The following is a 21,939-nucleotide window of genomic DNA, read 5'->3' on the forward strand; positions in this document are numbered from 1 at the left end:
GATAAGCCATCCAATCACAACTCATGAAATTTTTCATGAACTTTACAGTGAGCATTAAAGCTGGTGAGAACTTAAATGTTTTGAAGCAATCAGTCTATACCTTTAACAAATTTGTGTACATTTCCATATCTTGCTCAATCATGTCTAGCAAATTTGAAATTGTATGCAGATAATAGCACAATAATGCAGATTACAATATGAATCACTATGATACTATGTAACTGTCCTCCTTTGAATTTCATGGCATGCCTTTCATTGCTAAATCTACAATTTTGGTAAAAAAATGGAAGCATGGAATTTCTACTGTCAGAGTAAATTTAATAAATGTTGCATTAAGATTTTAGCTGGGATTCATCCATACTTGTTTTATTTCCTGATGTGAACATTGTGCTTGTGATGATAAAGGAAATTTTCAGGAACATTTGTGAAATTAAACAAACACTATAAGCTATGAATGATTGAATTGTTTGTTCACAATTTTGGCATATATTCCCTATATAATGCACTCCTCATTTACCATCCTAACGCTTCATCATTTATAGTTAGAGCTAGAAAGGTTTAACTTTTATTTTTGTGTCTGCTGGTTTTTAGTTTGGTTTGAGAAGACTGAAGAAGGCGGCGGCATTGTGTGGGTCTAATGCAATACATGTCACCACTGTATTTTCTATGTACCACTGTTTGAAGAAGATAGCATTTTATCAAATGTACATACTGTTTTAGTGGTATCACATGAACTCTCAGGTTTTTAATTGTCAGGAAGCTTCTTGTCAGAACTAAAGGTTTGCATTTTTGTGAAATCAGTTCCTTTTTATATATGTGGTTGATATAATCTGTAAATTAATGTTCTATTAGGAACAGTTTGTGAGTGTCTTTCTTAACGATTGCATTGTACATTATTACTTGCAGTAAGTAACTTTACAAGTATACAAAGTTACCAGTTGTGCTTCCACCTGATATCAACACCTTCATGGCTTGCCCTTTGAATTCAGTGCTGAAAATAAAGAGATACAAGAATACACAAGGAATGTTAGACAGGCTATTTAGGACATGACTCTGAAAATCGAATTATTTTTTTTGTAAGCATACTTGAAAAGTCAAAAATCCGGGTAAACCAAGAAGTCACAAGAGCTGGTGTAATCCTGATTAACTTTCCATTCCAGGGATTTTTGTCTAGCCATAATGTATGACTTATTGTTTTATTGATGCCTTTATACAGAACATTAATGAACAAGAGTGTGTCATAGGTCAATTTTTTTTTTTTTTTATTCTTTCAAAGAAGCACAATGTTACTGTAGTACCAAAATTGACACATGGGCAAAATTTTACAAGTAGAAGATTCACTCCCATGAAGCCCACCACATTTCTGGGTCATATTTCACACTTATTCAGTTGCATTTATTAGCATATGAAAAATGTTCAAATGTGAAGTAGAGCTTATTGCATTTGACCCACTTAAGAAACAAAGATTTTAAAAATGTCAGACGATGTCCAGCCTGCACAAGGGGTTGATATCACATGTGCACATTCTCCAGGCTCGTTAAAAGAAACTCAACTTGGGAAAGAGCTGTAATCTTAGCGTGACCCTGCGATGCCAAGTATTTAAACCTTAACCTGTCAAATCTAGGGATTTTAAACTTATAAATAATGATTCCTCAATGGTTCTTTGCAGCACAAAGAATCGTTTTTATTTATTTATTTATTTTTGCTGTATATAGGGTTTTGGGATTGACTATATGGTTCTTTGTTGAGAAAACAAATGGTTCGTAATGTCATATTATAGGTTCTTTATATCATCGTACTGGTTTCTTGGTTCTTAATGGCTATAAAACCCTTATTGGTTCTAAATGAAACCTTTATTTTTAAGACTGTGCTTGATTTATCCATTTTATTAATAAATTATTTAATCAGTGTGGTAAATATAAAAATATATAATGGCATCTTAATAACTCTGTGTGTGTGTGTGTGTGTGTGTGTGTGTGTGTGTGTGTGTCTACGTCTACAAGGTCTTAAGTGCTGGGAGTGGCTATGGAGAAAGAGATGAATGTCATTGCTATATAAAGAGCAATGCCTCTAGTAGAACTTGGCGAAGTCAATAAAGTTCCAACATCGAAGTGGCAGAATGAAACTACTTTCAAGAATATTGATACTGACCTGTTTTGCTATGGCCCTCACAAGTAAGTAAATATGATTTTTATTGAAGTGCTTGTTTTATTTGTGTTTTTTGTTTTGTTTTTTGTATGCATATTATTTTGCATTTGATAAATCTGTGATCATCTGTGACATTATATTGTTGATAAGTCAAAAACCTCAAAATGGTCATGAATTCAACTGCATTGAAAAGATATTAGAATCAATAAATTAAGACAATGGAGCCAAAGTAAACAATGACTATTAAGTCTTAGTTATCTACATCCTAGTTATCTAATATTGCTGGAGGCTATTCCTGTTTCTTTGCCGGGAATCTGTGTGGAACAGAACAGCATAGATTGAGTGACTACTGGCCTAAAGGTGGTGTGTTTTTGAGTTTAAAACATTCACTGCTGCAATACTTAAACCCTACAGGCAGGATTAATGTTTCACAGCAAAGTCCTGATCTTCTTGACCCCTTAAATTCATAAAAATTAATGGTGAATGGCAAGAATGTCTGTTTTTTTTTGTTTGTTTGTTTGTTTGTTTTTTCAGTTCAAGACTAGCCATGCATGTGCATGTTATGTGTAGTAAGACAATCAGACTACAACATGTATGCAAAAATAATGCATGCATCATGTGGCTCAAAAGGATTGCTCTGTGGAAGTGCATGTGTCAAATGCTTAATAACCAAAATGCATGATTTGACTAAAGCTGCACTTAATCTTTCTGAAGATGCAATTCTTCAAAATTCTAGCATATCATTCCGATTTTTATTTAGCAAGCCTAGGAAGCAAGCCCCTGCATGATGCAGTAAAGCCAGAAGAATAGTCACATGCACAGCTGACAGTCACATGCACAGGATTTTGAGTAAATCTGCAGAAAGAATGCTTATTGCCCCACCTCTGTCTTTCTTTCCACCAGTTGTTAATTTTAACAGATCATTCTCAGTCACTGTGCTAATTTGAGTCCTGATGCCATTTTTTCTCTGTATAAGGGCAAGTTGACAAAAGCGACTCAAAATCCAGATTCAACCAATATCAGACATGGAATGCAAAACTGTACCCGGTGTGGAAAGATGGAGACCTGTGCCATAAAAACAGCTGGACAGGTACTAGAAAAGAAAGAAAGAAACATTTATCGATTGTACAATGTATGTACTGTATATATATATATATATATATATATATATATATATATATATATATATATATATACACAGTAGTTATATATATATATATATAGAGAGAGAGAGAGAGAGAGAGAAAGAGTTAGTTTTCTGTTTTTTGTGTTACTATCAATAGTAACCAATATTAGATAATTATACATTATATTATATTATGTTATATTATATTCTAATACTGATATTTTTTACTGATACATCTGCAGGTGGAGAGCTAAAGTTTGATGTGGGCAATGATGCACCCACCTTGACCGGTGCCAAAACCACCTTCACAATTGATATTGTATTCCCTCACCACCAGAGAGTCCTGCCTGACGGACAAGTTGTTTGGGCCAAAAACTGCACAATTAATGGTATGTTTCTTTAATGCTCACAATCCTTAAATGTAAACAGATGTGAACACTAACACAGAACTTTATCTACAAAGTTGAGAATACATATTCTGCTGAGAACTCATAACAGTTGTATCATTCTTGCACAAATATTCCTCTGTATTTTCTGAATTCACTCAGGCACACAGTTTCATGAAGGACAGCCTGTCTATCCTGAGGAGAACTCTGCAGATGCGTGGAACACAGTTTTCCCTAATGCTCCTCCCCTTCACAAACAGGAGGATAAGAAACCACCCTATGTCTTTGTATGGAAAACCTGGGGTAAGGAAAGAAGCACTAATGTAGACTTAACTTTTTTAAAGTATTCTTTTGACCTACTGATCTTTCTCATTGTTCCTTATTGTGTTTGACAGGGAAATACTGGCAGGTGTGTGATGGCCCCTCCTCTTCACTTACCATCAGCACTGATGGTGTTCCTCTTGGTTCTTACATGATGGATGTTGTCATCTATCACTACAGGAAGAGGGATAAATTCATCCCTATTGGATATGCCTCCACACAGTTCAGCATCACTGGTAAGCATAATGCAAAGAGAAATGTTTCAACGTTGACCTGTCATTTACAGTAGGGATTCTAACATTGAGTGCGTTTACATGCACAATCTAACACAGATTAATAAACTTGATAAGCCAACAATGTGTAAGCTCATGCAAACTCCTTAAATGCTTTTTTCTTTATCAGGGTAAGGTCATAAAATTGTTTTTTTCTGTGTTTTATTCAAACACAGAAAAGCAAAACATTAATACACAGAATCAACTTGTAACACCCACTACCAAAACCCTTGGATATTAACACACCCACAAAGAACATGGGTTGTGTCTCCATCCTCCGATTGGCATCGCCAGCAGGTGGGTGAGTCTTTAAGACCAAGCCTATACAATCTAGAGGGGGTCTAGTAGGCCCTTGCACCTCTTGATACAGACTTGACATTTTTTAGAATCCTAGCCCACACTCCCTCCTCCAATACCAAGTTTAAATCTTTCTCCCATAATCTCTTGGTAGAAATTAGAGCTCTGTCCCCCAGACTCTGAATTAACAGGGAGTAATACACTGATCAGCTGATCTCTGACCAGCAGAAAGGGGACTTATCAATACATAATTTTGGGTTCAGCCATATGCTTGAGGCAACATTAAAATAAATGTCCGAATTAAACACTCTGGACACTTTTGTCCATACCGAGTGCAAATGCGAGATAATGGGGTGTAACTTAACTTCTCAGATTAGTTCAATAGAAAGGCTATGCAATGGCGAAATAGGGGCAAGAACTTCCTGTTCAATGCAAAACCAAGGAGGGGCTCTCTCAGGTGGAAGCGACCAATGAGCCAAATGTCTAAGACCGAATGCATAATTATAAAACAAATTCTTGGGTAGGCCTAGCCCACCTTTGTCAATTGGCCTATGTAACTTATTAAAATGTAATCTGGGATGTTTACCATTCCAAATGAATGTCTTCACTATGCTATCAAATTGCTTGGAATAAGAGAGGGGGACATCTACAGGGAGAGACTGTAGCAGGTAGTTAAATTTTGGAATACAATTCATTTTAATAAAATTAACCTTCCCAATCATAGATAAATGTAATGAAGCCCACCTGCCCACATCGCTCAAACCTTATTATGAAGGGATCAAAATTAACTCTAACTAAATCAAACAAATTTGCTGGGAATAAAATGCCCAAATACTTAATGCCCTGTTTGGGCCACTGGAAGGCGCCTGGCTGGAAAGCCGTTTCTGGGCAGTATGCTGTCAGAGACAAAGTTTTGGATTTAGACCAATTAACTCTGCATCCAGAGAACTTAGAAAAGGAATGAATAATTCTGTGGAGGCAAGGCAAAGATCTAGTGGGGTTGGAGACGAATAATAAAATATAATCTGCGTAAAGCAAAAGCTTATGCACTACTCCCACCACCACCCCTGGAAAATCATCTTCCCTTCTTATCAGGGCTGGCCACCAAACGGGGCCGAATGGGCCGCAACAAGCTGAAATGGGCCGCCGCAATATGCAGAACGGGCCACAAAACATCGCCGCGCTATGCCGAAGGGGGCAGCGATATACAGAAAAGGACAGTGACTAAACCCAAATAAACCCCACCTGATCTAAATATATAAGAGGTATCATAACTTTACTTAGTCGGTTAGACAAAATGTTTGACAATATTTTAATGTTTAGCTGGATCAGGGAAATTGGACGATAACTCATACACTCACTTGGATCTTTGTCTTTTTTAAGAATCAGACTGATCCGGGCTTGTGTCATGATTGGCGGAAGCTTTTCATTATTTAATGATTCCGTATAAACTTCTAACAAAAGTGGAGCCAGTTCTGTAGCATAAGATCTAAAAAACTCAGCGGCAAAGCCATCTGTAAGACCAAGATTTTTACAAGGTTAAGGACTGAATCCATCAATAGATTAAAGTCTCCTCCCAATATTATATCATGAGGGGTGCCAACAGCTTGCAACATCCCTTCAAGATCTATAAAATAGGCCTGATCATCAGCATTAGGTGCGTAAATATTAGACAAAATAAACCTTTGCCCCTGAATTTCTGCTAAAACAATAATGACTCTTCCTAATTTATCTTTAATCTTTTTAAGACATTTGAATTGTAGATGTTTACTTATCAATGTAATGACTCCCCAGCACTAAAGAAACATGTCCACCCCATATCTTCCCAAATTTTTCAGCTTCCTGTGGGGAAAGATGCAGTTCTTGAAGAAACACTATATCATATTTCTTACGTTTAAGAAAATAAATAACCTTCCTTCTTTTTATGGGGTGCCCCAACCCATTCACATTCCACATGGAGAGAGACAATCCACTCATACTAACATTTTACATTTTGACATATTAGAAAAAATAGATTGTGTGTCAAAAATAAAATTATAAAGACCACATTCCAACATTACTGCAACAGTCAAACCCAGAATTACCCCCGAACCAAAAAACAGAAAAACGTGCGCATTAACCCCGCGCACGACAGCGGCAACTGGCGTCCATCCCTCTAAACTCAAACAGTCCATGTACACCTACGAAAGCCCCCGTGACAACTTTGACATCGGATTGCTCAAGTTCGGTGTTTGGAGATAGAATTACATAACAGAAAATAATCTATAGAACAAACTCCAGCCAATAGGCAGAATAAACACAAAGAAAGTGTAGATTAATTCACAAAACTGTCCCGAATGTGTGTTCCTCCACAAAACAAGCTCCAGCCGCTAGCGTAGCCAGCACAAATAAAAAATAAAAAATCTGTTCAGTTTCCTCGGACAGTCAAACGAATGTTCAGTGAGCCGACTGTTTGTGAGTGCAGCAGATGACCTAATCCTTTCAATGTCCTGCAAAAAATACTCAACAAAACAAACTCCAGCCAATAGGAGGCATAAACACAAGGAACATGCAGATTCATCCACAACTGTCCCGAAGGAGTGTTATTCCACAAAAAAAACTCTAGCCGCTAGGCGGAACCAGCACAAAAAGAAACAAAAAGGTGCCTAGCTTCCTCGGACAGTCAAGTGAATGTTCAGTGAGTCAAGCTTACTTGGCTGCAACGTGAGAAACACACCATGACTTCCTCAGTCCATTGATTTTATGAAAGACATCGCTTGTTGTGGGCATGTAAATATTTTGTGGCCATCCTTAGTATCTATTCTCAGTTTGTCCAGGAACATCAGTGCAAAGCGACCTTCCGTTGATGTAAGAGTTTCTTGCATTCTGTCGATGCAAAAGTTTCTTGAAGGAGAGTTATTCCACAAAACAAACTCCAGCCGCTAGGCGGAACCAACACAAAAAGAAACAAAAAGGTGCCCAGTTTCCTCGGACGGTCATTTGAATGTACAGTGAGTCAGGTCCACTAGGCAGCAACATGAAAATCACCAAATGGCTTACTCACCCCATTGTCTCTATGAAGGACAATGCTTGCTGTGGGCATGTAAATATTTTGCGGCCATCCTTAGCTTCTATTCTCAATTTGGCTGGAAACATCAGTGCAAAAGCGACCTTCCGTTGATGTAAGAGTTTCTTCCATTCCTTGAATCAATCATGTTTCTCTCTTGTCGAATTCGCAAAGTCTGGGAACAAGAAAATGTTGTGGTTCTTCCAAGAATGCCTTCATTTACTCCTCACCTCACGTTATACGAGATCTTTATCGGATGATCCCTCAGCTGATTACCGAGCGGTAACCCTGTGAGCTCGTTCGATTTCCAGCTAATGGCCTGTTATGTTGAGCAGACTCAGAATGAGCTCGTCTAGGAATTTCACCATATCTCGGCCTTCTTCGTTCTCAGGAATTCCAACAATTAGAATGTTGTTTCACCGATTACGATTCCCAAGGTCTTCCAACTTTTCCCAAATGCATTCCAAATTTAGTTTGGTCGCTAGCGGATTAGCAGCTAATAACAGCTTTTTTGGACTCAAGATGGCGCCGAGTATGGCTGCTGCGTTGCAAGCTCCGACACAGCATAGTAGTGTTTTGTTTGTTTTGTTCACAGTTCTTATGTTTTTTGTCTTGGATGTTGTCTGCCTTATTGTCTACAACAGACAAACACTTTTGGACATTGGTTCAGCAATTTCACACCGTAAACCGGACTTCACATTCCTCAATGCCGACCCGCTGTTTACAAACACGCAAGCGGAGCCCTTTGTCTGGGCAGCACGGCCACAGAAACTCAAAAGGAAAAGGGGAAACAGAGCCGGCGTTCTCATCAGAGTAAGACGCCGCGCAAATCGACCCCCGCTACCCAGTATTCTACTGGCAAATGTTCAGTCTCTGGATAACAAGCTCTGCGAGCTGAAAGCGCGGATTTCTTTCCAACGAGATACAAGGGACTGCTGCATTATCTGCCTTACGGAAACTTGGATGTCTGCGGAGATTCCAGACTCAGCCATTGAACCCGCGGGTTTCTCCGTGCACCGAGCGGACAGAGCGAAAGACCTCTCAGGTAAAAGCAGAGGAGGTGGTGTATGTTTTATGATCAACAAATCCTGGTGTGATCAGAGGAACGTACATTCTGTCAAGTCTTTCTGCTCTCCTGATCTGGAATTTCTTATGCTTCTGTGTCGACCATTCTGGCTACCGAGGGAATTCACTGTGGTCATTATCACAGCTGTGGACATCCCCCCACAAGCCGACACAGACCGGGCACTCAAGGAACTGTATGGGAGTATAAGTGAGCAGGAAACTGCGCACCCTGAGGCCACGTTCATTGTGACCGGGGACTTTAATAAAGCCAGTTTAAAATCAGTCGCACCAAAATACCACCAGCACATTAGTTTCAACACACGAGGGGACCGGGTTTTGGACCATTGCTACTCTCCCTTCCGGGATGGCTACAAATCCCTCCCCCGCCCACCATTTGGCAAATCGGACCACTCTTCCATTCTGCTTCTGCCCGCTTACAGGCAGAAATTGAAACAGGAAGCACCCACCCTCAGAACGATCCAGTGCTGGTCGGACCAATCAGATTCTACGCTACAAGACTGTTTTGATCACACGGACTGGGAGATGTTCCGGTCCGCCTCTGATGATGACATCGAGCTTTACGCTGATAGCGTAATGTGTTTCATCAGAACGTGCGTAGAGGACATGGTTCCGACCAGAACAATACGGATCTATCCGAATCAGAAACCTTGAATTAATATCGATGTTCGCGCTGCACTTAATGTGCAGACCTCCGCTTTTAATTCCGGGAATGCGGAAGAGCATAAACAAGCCAGTTATGCCCTCCAAAAAACTATCAGAACCGCAAAACGCCAGTACAGGAGCAAGATTGAAGGTCAGTTTAACACCACCAACTCTAGAAGCATGTGGCAGGGAATTAACATCATCACGGACTTTAAAGGGAATAAAAACTCCGCCATGAACACCGCTTTTATGCTCGTTTCGAGGGAAATAACACCACCCTCGTGGAGAGAGCTCTCACGGCTGAAGCTACAGAGGTTAGTTCACTCTCCGTCTCTGTAGCGGATGTAACCCGATCCTTCCGACGGGTGAATATCCGCAAAGCCGCGGGTCTTGATGGCATTCCGGGCCGCGTCATCAGAGCGTGCGCGAACCAGCTGGCTGGTGTTTTTACGGACATTTTCAACCTTTCCCTCTCTTTGTCTGTAGTCCCCACATGCTTTAAAACATCCACCATTGTGCCTGTTCCAAAACAATCAAAAATAACTTGCATAAATGACTGGCATCCTGTTGCTCTGACCCCCATCATCAGCAAATGCTTTGAGAGACTAATCAGAGATCACATCTGCCCTGTGCTGCCTCTCTCTCTTGACCCGCTGCAGTTTGCTTACCGCAACAACACTGATGATGCCATTGCATCTACAATACACACTGCTCTCTCCCACCTGGAAAAAAAGAACACTTATGTGAGAATGCTGTTTGTAGACTACAGCTCAGCATTCAACACCATAGTGCCCTCCAAGCTAGATGAGAAACTCCGGGCTCTGGGCTTAAACAGCTCGCTGTGCAGCTGGATCCTGGACTTCCTGTCAAGCAGACGCCAGGTGGTTAGAATAGGCAGCAACATCTCCTCCTCACTGACCCTCAACACTGGAGCCCCACAGGGCTGTGTTCTCAGCCCACTCCTGTATTCCCTGTACACACATGATTGTGTGGCAACACATAGCTCCAATGCCATCATTAAGTTTGCTGATGACACGACGGTGGAAGGTCTGATCACTGACAATGATGAAACAGCCTACAGAGAGGAGGTGCACACTCTGACACACTGGTGTCAGGAGCACAACCTCTCCCTCAACGTCAGTAAGACAAAGGAGCTTGTGGTGGACTTCAGAAGAAAAGACAGAGAGCACAGTCCCATCACCATCAATGGAGCACCAGTGGAGAGAGTCAGCAGCTTCAAGATCCTGGGTGTCCACATCACTGAGGAACTCACATGGTCCATCCACACTGAAGTCGTTGTGAAGAAGGCTCATCAGCGCCTCTTCTTCCTGAGACGGCTGAGGAAGTTTGGAATGAACCGCCACATCCTCACACGGTTCTACACCTGCACTGTAGAGAGCATCCTGACTGGCTGCATCTCCGCCTGGTACGGCAATAGCACCGCCCACAACCACAAAGCACTGCAAAGGGTGGTGCGAACTGCCAGACACATCATCGGAGGTGAGCTTCCCTCCCTCCAGGAAATATATTCAAGGCGGTGTGTGAAAAAAGCTCGGAGGATCATCAGAGACTCCAGCCACCCGAGCCATGGGCTGTTCTCACTGCTACCATCAGGTAGGCGGTATCGCAGCATCAGGACCCGCACCAGCTGACTCCATGATAGCTTCTTCCCCCAAGCAATCAGACTTCTGAACTCTTGATCTCCCATGATCAAATACATCAGCACTGCACTTTATTACTCTTACTCTTATATCTCACACCGGACTGTCATAAATTATATTATTATATTATATCCTCTCTTAACAACTGACTATCAACCGACTGAATGTCAATACAGTACAATACTGTACATTCTATATATACTATATATACTTTTTTATATATTTTTATTTTTTATTTTTATTGAATAATGTGTATCTATATAGTGCGTATTGTATACTGTACAGTGTATGTTATTATTTGTATATTGTTGAGTGTAATTATGTGTATATCAGATGTTTAATTTGTGCTGTGTTAATTTGATGTTATTGTAAATTGTCTCATCACTGTCACGACTGCTATGTTGATCGGAACTGCACCCAAGAATTTCACACACCATTGCACTTGTGTATATGGCTGTGTGACAATAAAGTGATTTGATTTGATTTGATAATACCCTCTCCTATGACTCCTGATAATCGATCTGTTTCTCGACGTCCCCGATTCTTGAAACCAACTCAGTGAATTTCATCTCCATCGCATTGATCGATCGATGTATTACAGCAAGATCCTCCAAGTCCGCCACGACCTTCGCCAGCATTACAGACATGCTGGACAGTTGGCATTGAATCTCTCCCGCCGCACCGTCCAAACTGATCTGGTCTGCGGCCCTGTCTGGGGTATCAGCTTGAGCATGTAAGTGTGTCTTTCAATATCTCCAGAGCCCGAGGATTTTGAATTCTTTGACATGTTGACTTCATAGAACAGTTATGTAGCAGGGTGTATCGAATCTCACCGGTTTAAGACACAAAAATAATTAAAAACTAGCAAAGTGCGCAGAGCTCGCCGTTCACACGTCCGACCCCTGCATGGCACCGTGCGACTCCGGTCATAAATGGTTTTAGCAAAAACCCAATCTACACTTATAGATTTTTGCCCATTACCCCGGTTTCGCTCTGCATGTAAACACCTTTACCAGTTTGCTTACCGACTTATGCAATGTGCACAAGTGTTATGTGCATGACTGTTCATGTCTTGATGTCAAAAGCAGAGAATAATCTAATGATTTGAAGTCTCATATAAACACGAGTGTCTTACGTTGACGTTTTTTTTGGAAAAAAATGATTTGTGATAGTTATCAGCTTATTGCAGTGCATGTAAACACACTCACATTTATGGTATTACAATTCTTGGTAAGATTAAAGATTTAATCTCTGTAAGATTTAATGCAGTGCCATGTTATACTTCTGTGTTTCTAGACCAGATTCCCTTCGCAGTTACCCTGTCGCAGGTAAACGACAAAGATGAAGGAGATCAAAAATTCATTCAGAACAGAGCTGTGGCCTTTAGCATCACCCTTCACGACCCTAGCCAATACCTGAGCAAATCAGATGTGACCTATAACTGGAACTTTGGGGATGGCAGTGGCACCGTAATCTCCAGGGAACTCACCGTCACACACACTTACATTGTTTCTGGTGCCTTCAAGCCCCAAGTAGTCATTCAAGCAGTCATTCCAGATCCATCATGTGCTACTCCACCAAACCCTCCAACTGAAGCAAATCCTACAACTAATGCCTTCATCTCCGAGAACCACATCCATTCTAACTGGGACATCACAACAGGTGAACACCATGGTTTTCCTGTTTAGTTGTATTAAAACAAGTTTTACATTACATGTATTAAAATCTAATTTTGTTAAACACAGATTATCACTCATTTACTGATTCAACAGATCGTGCAACCAAGCACTCTTCAAATCCCATTGATTTAGGCTTAGTTCAGAGGACAGAATTTACTCTTCCGACAAGATCCAGCCAGGAAGAGCAGCCTTTAGGCCTTAGAACATCCATAAAAATCCCTGCATCTAAAACATTGACTACTATGACAAAGACAATACTAAAGGCAACAACTGGTGAGTGCCAATTTTCTATTTATAATCTGCCAATATTTAGAGTAATCATTTAAAATTAAGGAGTTATGCTATGTTAATTTCCTAAACATCAGCAAGAGACTCAAGGATGATGTTGAAAAAAGACACCGTTCAAGACCAGGCCCATGTAGGAATAATAAAGCACCATGCACCAGAGACAGACCACTGTGTCATATACCGTTATGGCTCCTTCTCAGCTGAGATTGAAGTAATTGGTGAGATTTCTTCCTAGCCACATATATCATTGTATTAATGGTGAATTGTACTGATGAATCCTGACTGATGGACAATGGCATATTTGTATCCTTAGAGGGTATTGAGAGTGTGCAGATCGTCCAGGTGGCTGTAGCTGATGGTTTTATGCTGTCTGAGATGGAGCAGAATGCTGTTGATTTCACCATAACATGCCAAGGAAGGTGAGTTCTGGCAAAACATGCTAAGAACCAGAAAATACAAGGCAGATGCAGAATTCATTACCTTAACTAAATCCCTCCTTTTAGCCTCCCCACTGAGGTGTGCACTGTGGTGTCGGATGCAGACTGCCATGTGCCAGTAAGGACCTTCTGTAATGCTGTGAGCCCCTCCACAGAGTGCCAACTCATCCTTCGACACTTCTTTAATGATTCTGGGATCTACTGTGTCAATGTGTCCATGACTAATGACGACAGTCTGGCTGTCACAAATGCCAGGGTTGATATTAACATAGGTATGTTTATTACAAAGAGTGCAAATGCGTATATGCAAGGATGTTCTTTTGTGATTATTGCAAAGTTTATAATGCAAACATGTAATAGAGGATTCATCCTTTTAAAGCGACAGTAGTACTGAGAGTGAATTGTGTTTGGTGATTTGAGGTTACAAGAGCGACAGCAACCACTGGCAATGAAAAAAAAACGTAAACTTTATTCAAATATGTAGCAATGGGATGCAGCAAAATAAAACCAGTGGGAGCACAGACAGGGAGATTCACATCATCTGCTGCCTGATAAAGTTCGATACAGCAGTCGAATAGGAATGCCAACTTGCAACCAACAATACAGCATTTTGATGACCTCCAGTAATTTATTTGCTGTCAGTGAGCATGTTCACATGCACAATCTTACACCAATTTTGCTTAATAAACTCACAATGTGTATGTTCATGTAAATGGTTTTCCTTTATCGTGGCAAGGTTTTGCGTTGCATGTAAACACTTTTACCAGCATTCTTACCAGTTTATCCAATGTGTGCATGTGTTGTGCACATGTTTGTTTACATATTGACATCAAAATGGAATAATCTGATGATTTTAAATTTCGTGTAATTGCAGTTTTTATCTCAAATCATCTTCATCTTGAATCTAATGTAAAAACGCATTTCATGAGACTTGAAATCATCAGGTTTCAAGTAAAAAATCATCAGCTCTAGCTTTTGAGGTCAAAACTAAAATAAATAAAAATAAATAAAAAAACATTTTTATAAAAAAAATAAAATAAAAAAAAACATCAGTAGGCATGCACACAACACTTGCGCACAATGGATAAGACACTGGTAAAAGTGTTTAGATGTAACATGAAATCAGAGTAATGGGCAAAAATCTACCTGTGCTGATCGGTTTAGCTGGTAATGACCTTACCCCAATAAATGAACGCCATTTAAGGCACTGGATGTGACATTACACATTGTCGTCTTGTTAAGCATAATCGGTGTAAGAATGTGCATGTAAACGTAGTGTGAATGCAATGGTGTTTATTGAGTATTATTGGCTGTTAAGCCATTGCACATGTCTCTGTTTCTCTGCTGTAATTACCAGGTTCCAGATTTACATCTGCAGGTGCCATTGTTATGGTATTGGGCATCCTAACTGTCGCATCAGTTATGGGTGCTGTGGCCTTTGCATATAAGTGAGTTATTCTAAGCAATTACACAGTATAAAAACCACTGATTTATTACTGTATTATCTTTCTTAGTAACATTTTGGCTGGTACGACCAGTGAAATATTGAGCATATTCTTGTGGGTTTTTAAGGCTTAATCAGTAAGCATGTAAGTGTTACATTAACTGGCAAAACTGGTTGAAAACTGACTTTATTTCTCCATCTTTCTAGGCATCTCAAAGGGTATCAAAAGCTGACAGAGGTTCCTGCTGCATGCCAGTCTGATGGTACTGGCGTGAGCTCTATGGCAGCACTCTTCTGGAGCCTGATGAATCAGCGGGCACCAAGCCAGAAACGAGGAGTTGTGTGAATTATACAAAGTGGTGTAAAGTGCAATTAAACTAAAATTTCAAATAAATGTTATGTTAGCACTATTTTACATGTATAGCATAAGTGCAGCAAAGATGCATTTAAGCTGGGTTTTTACATTTACATTTTTATTTTTACTATTGAAGTCAATATTTTAATTAGGATTTTGTAGTCTTTTTATACTCACATTTGACCCCAAAGTCCTTTTTGAATAAATAAATAAATAAATAAATAAATGTTTTTTTTTTGTTTTTTTTTTCAGCATTTGCCTTAAATTTCATACTTTTTAAACTTGATTTTAAAGAAACCAGACATTAATTTGGGTCAATATGTTGTACAGTGTTGTAATGTAGGACGGACCCAAAATGAAATAAAAGACAGGATGGCACCAGAGTACTAGTGGTTGTCTTTTAATCCAGAACAGAACAGCACTACAAGATGTCTGCGATCACTAACTCTGTACTGTACTCTCTCACTTACACTTTCCCTATGCTGCCACCTAGCGGTTGTGTTTAGTAATACATTCAACTATACTGTACTGTAGACACAACATCCCCCAAACGTAATATAATTTCTTGTAGCATCGTAGTTAATTACAACCAATAAAACTATACAGCGGAAATATCTATAGTTAGGCAATTTACTTATAATGTTTTCAATACATTACCATTATGCTACACATGCATATTCCTCATGAACATTTCTCAGTAGAATCCAGCATAACTTCTTAATGAAAGCATCAACAATGCTTGAATTTCAACATAACTATAACAAATAACTGACATCAGCATGTATAGGTAATGTGAGGTGTATGTGGTTAAGTCTTTGAGCCATGAGGGAGGCCGGCACACTCTTGCCATACGCCCCTCGCTCTGTTGGGAGTTATCCACTGTAAGGAAGTAGCTTCCTCTGGCAGGTCGGAGGTAGGATTGAGCACATGATCCGTTCGTGCCAAGTGCGAGGAGTGCCGTTTCCTTCCATCCTCTAATAAGTAGGTATATGGACCCTGTCCCTTTGGCACACGAAAAGGTTTGCGCACCCACACTCTGTCTCCCTTTATAAAGAGAACTTTCCATGCACTATGTTTAGCATCCGTGTAGTGCTTCATCTGTGATTGTTTACCAGCAACTCACTCGCAAACATCCACTGGCTGAACAGAGCAGGCAGGAGGATGAAGAGTGGCATTCAGTTTTGTTCTCATCTTTTGCCCATGGAGCAACTCGAAGCGTGAGACCCCAGTGGTGGCATGCAAGGTGGAGCGATAGACCTGAAGGAAGTCAGTAACAGTGCATTTCCATGGCTTGGATTGTACTATGGCAGACTGTACACACTCCTTAAGTACCCTGTTAAAGCGTTCTATTGCACCATTTGCCGCTGGATGGTACACGATGAGTATACAGGAGTAATGCCTCTGTTCTGCAAGAAAGTTAAGAAAGCTGCAGAAGTAAATTGGGGACCATTATCTGTAACTAGCTCTATTGGGTAACCATGATGACTGAAGATGCTTTTGAGAAAGTCAGTCATTGCCTCAGTAGTCACGGACAATGTGAAGGCAACTTCCGACCATTTGGAATGGTAATCGATCAGAGTAATGCCGTACTTATAGTTCCAAACAGCTGTATCAAACGGAATGACAATGTCCATTTTACTCCATGGTGCATCTGGAAAAGGCACCTGTTGAAGAGGAGCAGCAGAAGTTTGTGCAGATTTATCCAGCTTTTGACACAACATGCACATTGAAACCTGAGCCTGGGTTGCTTTATCCATGCCAGGGAACCAGACCAGGAGCAGGCCATCCTTTGATGATCTGTGAGCACACGGCAGTCAGTTCAGGGCATGAGGATGCAGCAGTTTCAAACTCTGCAGGTGAGATTGCAGTTAGGGCTGTAGACAGTAAAGCGACCAACTCGGGTTCATCATCAGAGTCGAGAGCAGAGGTAAGTGGAAGAGGTAATCGTGACAGACAGTCAACAGCATAGTTTAATGAGCCAGCACGATACACAATGTTGTAAGTGTAACACAACAGGTGGGCTGGCCACTGAGCAATACGCATCCTGGCACAGTCCAGTTCTCCATGTAGACAGCAAGGTTGTCAGCGACTGGTGATCAGTGTGCAGCATGAAACGTCTGCCCCAAAGATATGTCTGCCACATTTCGATGGCCCAAACACAAGCTAAAGCCTCTTTCTCCACAAATGAATAACGCCTTTCAGCCGGGGTCAGAGTTCATGAAGCAAATGCCACTGTGCGTTCGATGTGGTCTATATGCACCTGCTTCAACACCGCTCATAAAACATAATCTGACGCATCAGTGGACACAATGACTGGCAGTTCGGGGTTGAATAAGGCAAGTGCAGGACTGTCCACTAGACATTTCTTAATGTCCACAAAACTTTGCTGAGACTCAACAGTCCATTCAAAATCAGAGTCCCAGCGCAGGCAGACATGAAGCGGCTCCACCAAAGTAGCATAATTAGGTATGAACTTGTTGTACCAGGACAGCACACCCAAGAAGGAGCGAAGATTGACAGCATCAGTAGGGGCCGGGGCCTGTGTTATCACTTGCAAATGTTCTGCATCAGGCTGGATGCCTTCTCCATTCAGTATGTGTCCGAGAAAGCACAATGGTGACTGGCTGAAATTGCACTTTTTCATTCATTTGCAGTCCGACTTCGCAGAGAAGTTTGAGTACAGTATTCAAGGCAGCATCATGCTCTTGGTGTGTACAGTTGAAGTCAGAAGTTTACATACACCTTAGCCAAATACATTTAAACTCAGTTTTTCACAATTCATGACATTTAATCGTAGAAAACGATTACCCCGTCTTAGGTAAATTAGGATCACTACTTTATTTTAAGAATGTGAAATGTCAGAATAACAGTAGAGAAAATGATTTATTTCAGCTTTTATATCTTTCATCACATTCCCAGTGGGTCACAAGTTTACATACACTTTGTTAGTATTTGGTAGTATTGCCTTTAAATTATTTAACTTGGGTCAAACATTTTGGGTATCCTTCCACAAGCTGCTCACAATGAGTTGCTGAAATTTTGGCCCATTCCTCCAGACAGAACTGGTGTAACTGAGTCAGTTTTGTAGGCCTCCTTGCTCACACATGCTTTTTCAGTTGTGCCCACAAATTTTCTATCAGATTGAGGTCAGGGCTTTGTGATGGCCACTCCAGTACCTTGACTTTGTTGTCCTTAAGCCATTTTGCCACAACTTTGGAGGTATGCTTGGGGTCATTGTCCATTTGGAAGACCCATTTGCGACCGAACTTTAACTTCCTGGCTGTGTCTTGAGATGTTGCTTCAATATATCCATATACATTTCATTCCTCATAATGCCATCTATTTTGTGAAGTGCACCAGTCACTCCTGCAGCAAAAGCACCCCCAGAAGATGATGCTGCCACCCCCATGCTTCACGGTTGGGATGGTGTTCTTTGGCTTGCAAGCCTCACCCTTTTTCCTCCAAACATAACGATGGTCATTATGGCCAAACATTTCTCCAAAATGAAAGATCTTTGTTCCCATGTGCACTTGAAAACTGTAGTCTGCCTTTTTTATAGTGGTTTTGGAGCAGTGGTTTCTTCCTTGCTGAGCAGCCTTTCAAGTTATGTCGATATAGGACTCATTTTACTGTGAATATAGATACTTGTCTACCTGTTTCCTTCAGCATCTTCAGCATTGCTCCCCAGGATGAACCAGACTTGTGGAGGTCCACAATTTTTTTGTCTTGGCTGATTTCTTGTGATTTTCCCATGATGTCAAGCAAAGAGGCACTGAGTTTGAAGGTAGGCCTTACCATACATCCACAGGTACACCTCCAATTCAGTATGCCTCATTTCAGAAGCTAATTGGCTAATAGTCTAAAGGCTTGACATAATTTTCTGGAATTTTCCAAGCTGCTTAAAGGCACAGTTAACTTAGTGTATGTAAACTTCTGACCCACTGGAATTGTGATATAGTCAATTAATAGTGAAACAATCTGTCTGTAAACAATTGCTGGAAAAATTACTTGTGTCATGCACAAAGTAGATGTTCTTAACAACTTGCCAAAACTATATTTTGCTAATATGAAAGCTGTGGAGTGGTTAAAAAAATTAGTTTTAATGACTTCAACCTTAGTGTATGTAAACTTCTGACTTCAACTGTATGTCCGAAACAGATGATGTCATCTAGGTATTTTTGTACATTTGGGACTCCATTCAGCTGGGGCCGATGCAAGTCCATATGGAACCCGGCAAAAATGGAACAGACAGTCATGTGTGATAAAGGCAGTGAGGTCACGGCTATCTGGATGAAACAGAACCTGGGGAAAGCGTTTTCTAAGTAAATTAAGGAAAACAAGGCAATGAGAAGTTCAGTCATGTGCGGAAGATGGAAAGCTTCAATTATAATGGCCTTATTAGGCTCCCGCAGATCAACGCACATTCTGATTCCCCCCGTTTTCTTTTGTGTTACCACGATCGGGGAAATCTACATTGAAGCATCAGCTTCCTCAATTATACCAGCACTGAGAAGGAGGTACAGTTCATCAGACACGGCAGCACACACTGAGAAGGGAAGGCATTGCAGTTTTTGTCTCACAGGTACAGTAGAGGACGAAACTTTCACACGATGCATGAAACCTTTCACACAGCCAAATGTGTGCGGTGCTGAAGTAGAAAGCTGCATCACAGGTGTCGAAGAAGAAGCAGGTAAAGTTTGCAGAGCAAATTGTGCTCCCCTCTACGCGCAGGTGGAGAGCAGATATCAAGTCCATCCCCAGAGTGTATACTCTCATGATGGCGCCGCGGATGGCCGCCTTGGTGTGGAGCGCTCCTATTGTTTTGTTGTTTTTGTTTGTTTGTCCTGCGTTTAGTAATCTTTTTCCAGTCAGTTTTACCAGAGACGAACTGCTGAACATTCGACAGCTTATACCAGACAGTCTTTTCCCGGTTTTTGAATATTCAGGCATTTTGCTGGACATTTTAGTTGGAGACGCGGCTTTGTTGTTCAGGAGACGCAGGTGAAGAAGACGAGCCGGTGCGCTGGTCAAACTCCGTCGGCGTGGCTTTCGAACAGCCCTGCCGAGCATTCATCTTGCGGATCTCCTTTCTTCCTAACAAAACGGACGATCTACATCTCCTCACCCACACAAACAAGGACTTTTCAACCTCTGCTGCCTTGTGCTTCACAGAAACCTGGCTGGGCTGAGTGAAACCTTTCCAGACAGTGCGCGTTACATCTGCCGGGCTTTCAGCTGTTTAGAGTGGATCACATCGTGGAGTTAATGGGGAAAACAAGAGGCGGTGGAACATGCTTTTAAATCAATGAATGTTGGTGTCTGGTTCATCTTCTTCCAACCTACAGGCAGAAATTAAAATTAAAATCAACCAAGCCAGTAGTAAGGACTGTAAACAGATGGGCCAATGGAGCAGAGCAGGAACTACAAGCCTGCTTCGATTGCACTGACTGGAGTGTTTTTGAGGCATCAGACACCAATCTGGACGAGCTCACAGATACTGTTACATCATATATCCGTTTCTGTGAGGATATGTACATTCAACAATGACAAACCGTGGTTTACAGCAGAGCTCAGGCAGCTTCGTCAGGCCAAAGAGGATGCTTACAGAGGTGGTAAATACAATTGGGCCAGGAACACAATGAACAAGAAATCAGAGTGGCTAAAAGAAGATACTCTGAGAAGCTGAAAAACAATGTTTCAGCTAACGACCCTGCATCAATGTGGAATGGCATGAAACAACTCACAAATTACAGGACTCCTACCCCCAACCCTGTGGTGGACCAACAACTGGCTGACAACCTGAATGTGACGAAACACCTCCTGCACCCCCCTCCTCCCCCCTCCTGCTACTCAACCTGCACTTAAGATCTGCGAAGATGATGTGAGCCACGTCTTTCGGAACAAAAGACAAGGAAAGCTTCAGGCCAGATGGCGTCTCACCAGCGTGTCTTCGATCCTGTGCTAACCAGCTGGCCCCCATCTTCACACAGATCTTCAATAGATCATTGGAGCAGTGTGAAGTCCCATGCTGCTTCAAACGCTCAATCATTATTCCTGTCCCAAAGAAACCAAAAATCACAGGACTTAATGACTACAGACCTATCACCCTGATATCTGTTGTCATGAAATCATTTGAGAGACTGGTGTTGGCCCACCTAATGAACATCACTGGACCCTTTCTAGATCCCCTTAAATTTGCTTATTGAACAAACAGGTCTGTGGATGATGCAGTCAACATGGGATTGCATCATATCCTGCAACATCTGGACAGACCAGGGACATATGCAAGGATCCTTTCTGTGGACTTCAGTTCGGCTTTCAACACCATCATCCCAGCTCTACTCCAGAATACATTACACCAACTCTCTGTTCCCATGTCTATCTGTCAGTGGATTACCAGCTTTCTGACGGACAGGCAGCAGCTTGTGAGACAGGGGAAACTCACTTCCAGCACCTGTACAATAAGCACTGGTGCCCCCCAGGGATGTGTGCTCTCCCCACTACTTTTCTCCCTCTACACCAATGACTGCATTGCCAAGGACCCCTCTGTCAAGCTCCTGAAGTTTGCAGATGACACCACTGTCAACAGCCTCATCCGAGATGACGATGAATCTGCATACAGAGGGAGGTTGAACAGCTGGCTGTCTGGTGCAGTCAAAACAACCTTGAGCTGAACACACTCAAAACAGTGGAGATGATTGTGGACTTTAGGAGGAACACCCCAACACTGACCCCCCTCACCATTCTAAAC

The 21,939-nt window shown here is 41.3% G+C and overlaps 1 protein-coding gene across 3 annotated transcripts; it reads left to right on the top strand.

The window, feature by feature from the left end:
- Positions 1-480: 480 nt before the first annotated feature.
- LOC127419088 (melanocyte protein PMEL-like) lies at positions 481-15,564 on the top strand. Of its 3 annotated transcripts, none has more exons than XM_051660183.1 (12): positions 481-2,174; positions 3,125-3,238; positions 3,517-3,663; positions 3,823-3,963; positions 4,056-4,217; positions 12,282-12,647; positions 12,731-12,937; positions 13,030-13,170; positions 13,266-13,371; positions 13,456-13,661; positions 14,747-14,837; positions 15,041-15,564. In XM_051660183.1, exons 1-12 carry the CDS (start codon positions 2,120-2,122, stop codon positions 15,177-15,179), a joined length of 1,875 nt encoding a protein of 624 aa, XP_051516143.1. In that variant the 5' UTR covers positions 481-2,119; the 3' UTR covers positions 15,180-15,564. The 3 variants fall into 3 exon arrangements, with proteins under 3 accessions (XP_051516143.1, XP_051516145.1, XP_051516146.1); XM_051660185.1 differs by having other exon boundaries at positions 12,758-12,937; XM_051660186.1 differs by having other exon boundaries at positions 12,797-12,937.
- Positions 15,565-21,939: the final 6,375 nt, after the last annotated feature.

The sequence above is a fragment of the Myxocyprinus asiaticus genome, chromosome 28 (genome assembly GCF_019703515.2).
Source record: "Myxocyprinus asiaticus isolate MX2 ecotype Aquarium Trade chromosome 28, UBuf_Myxa_2, whole genome shotgun sequence".
Taxonomy (NCBI): domain Eukaryota; kingdom Metazoa; phylum Chordata; class Actinopteri; order Cypriniformes; family Catostomidae; genus Myxocyprinus; species Myxocyprinus asiaticus.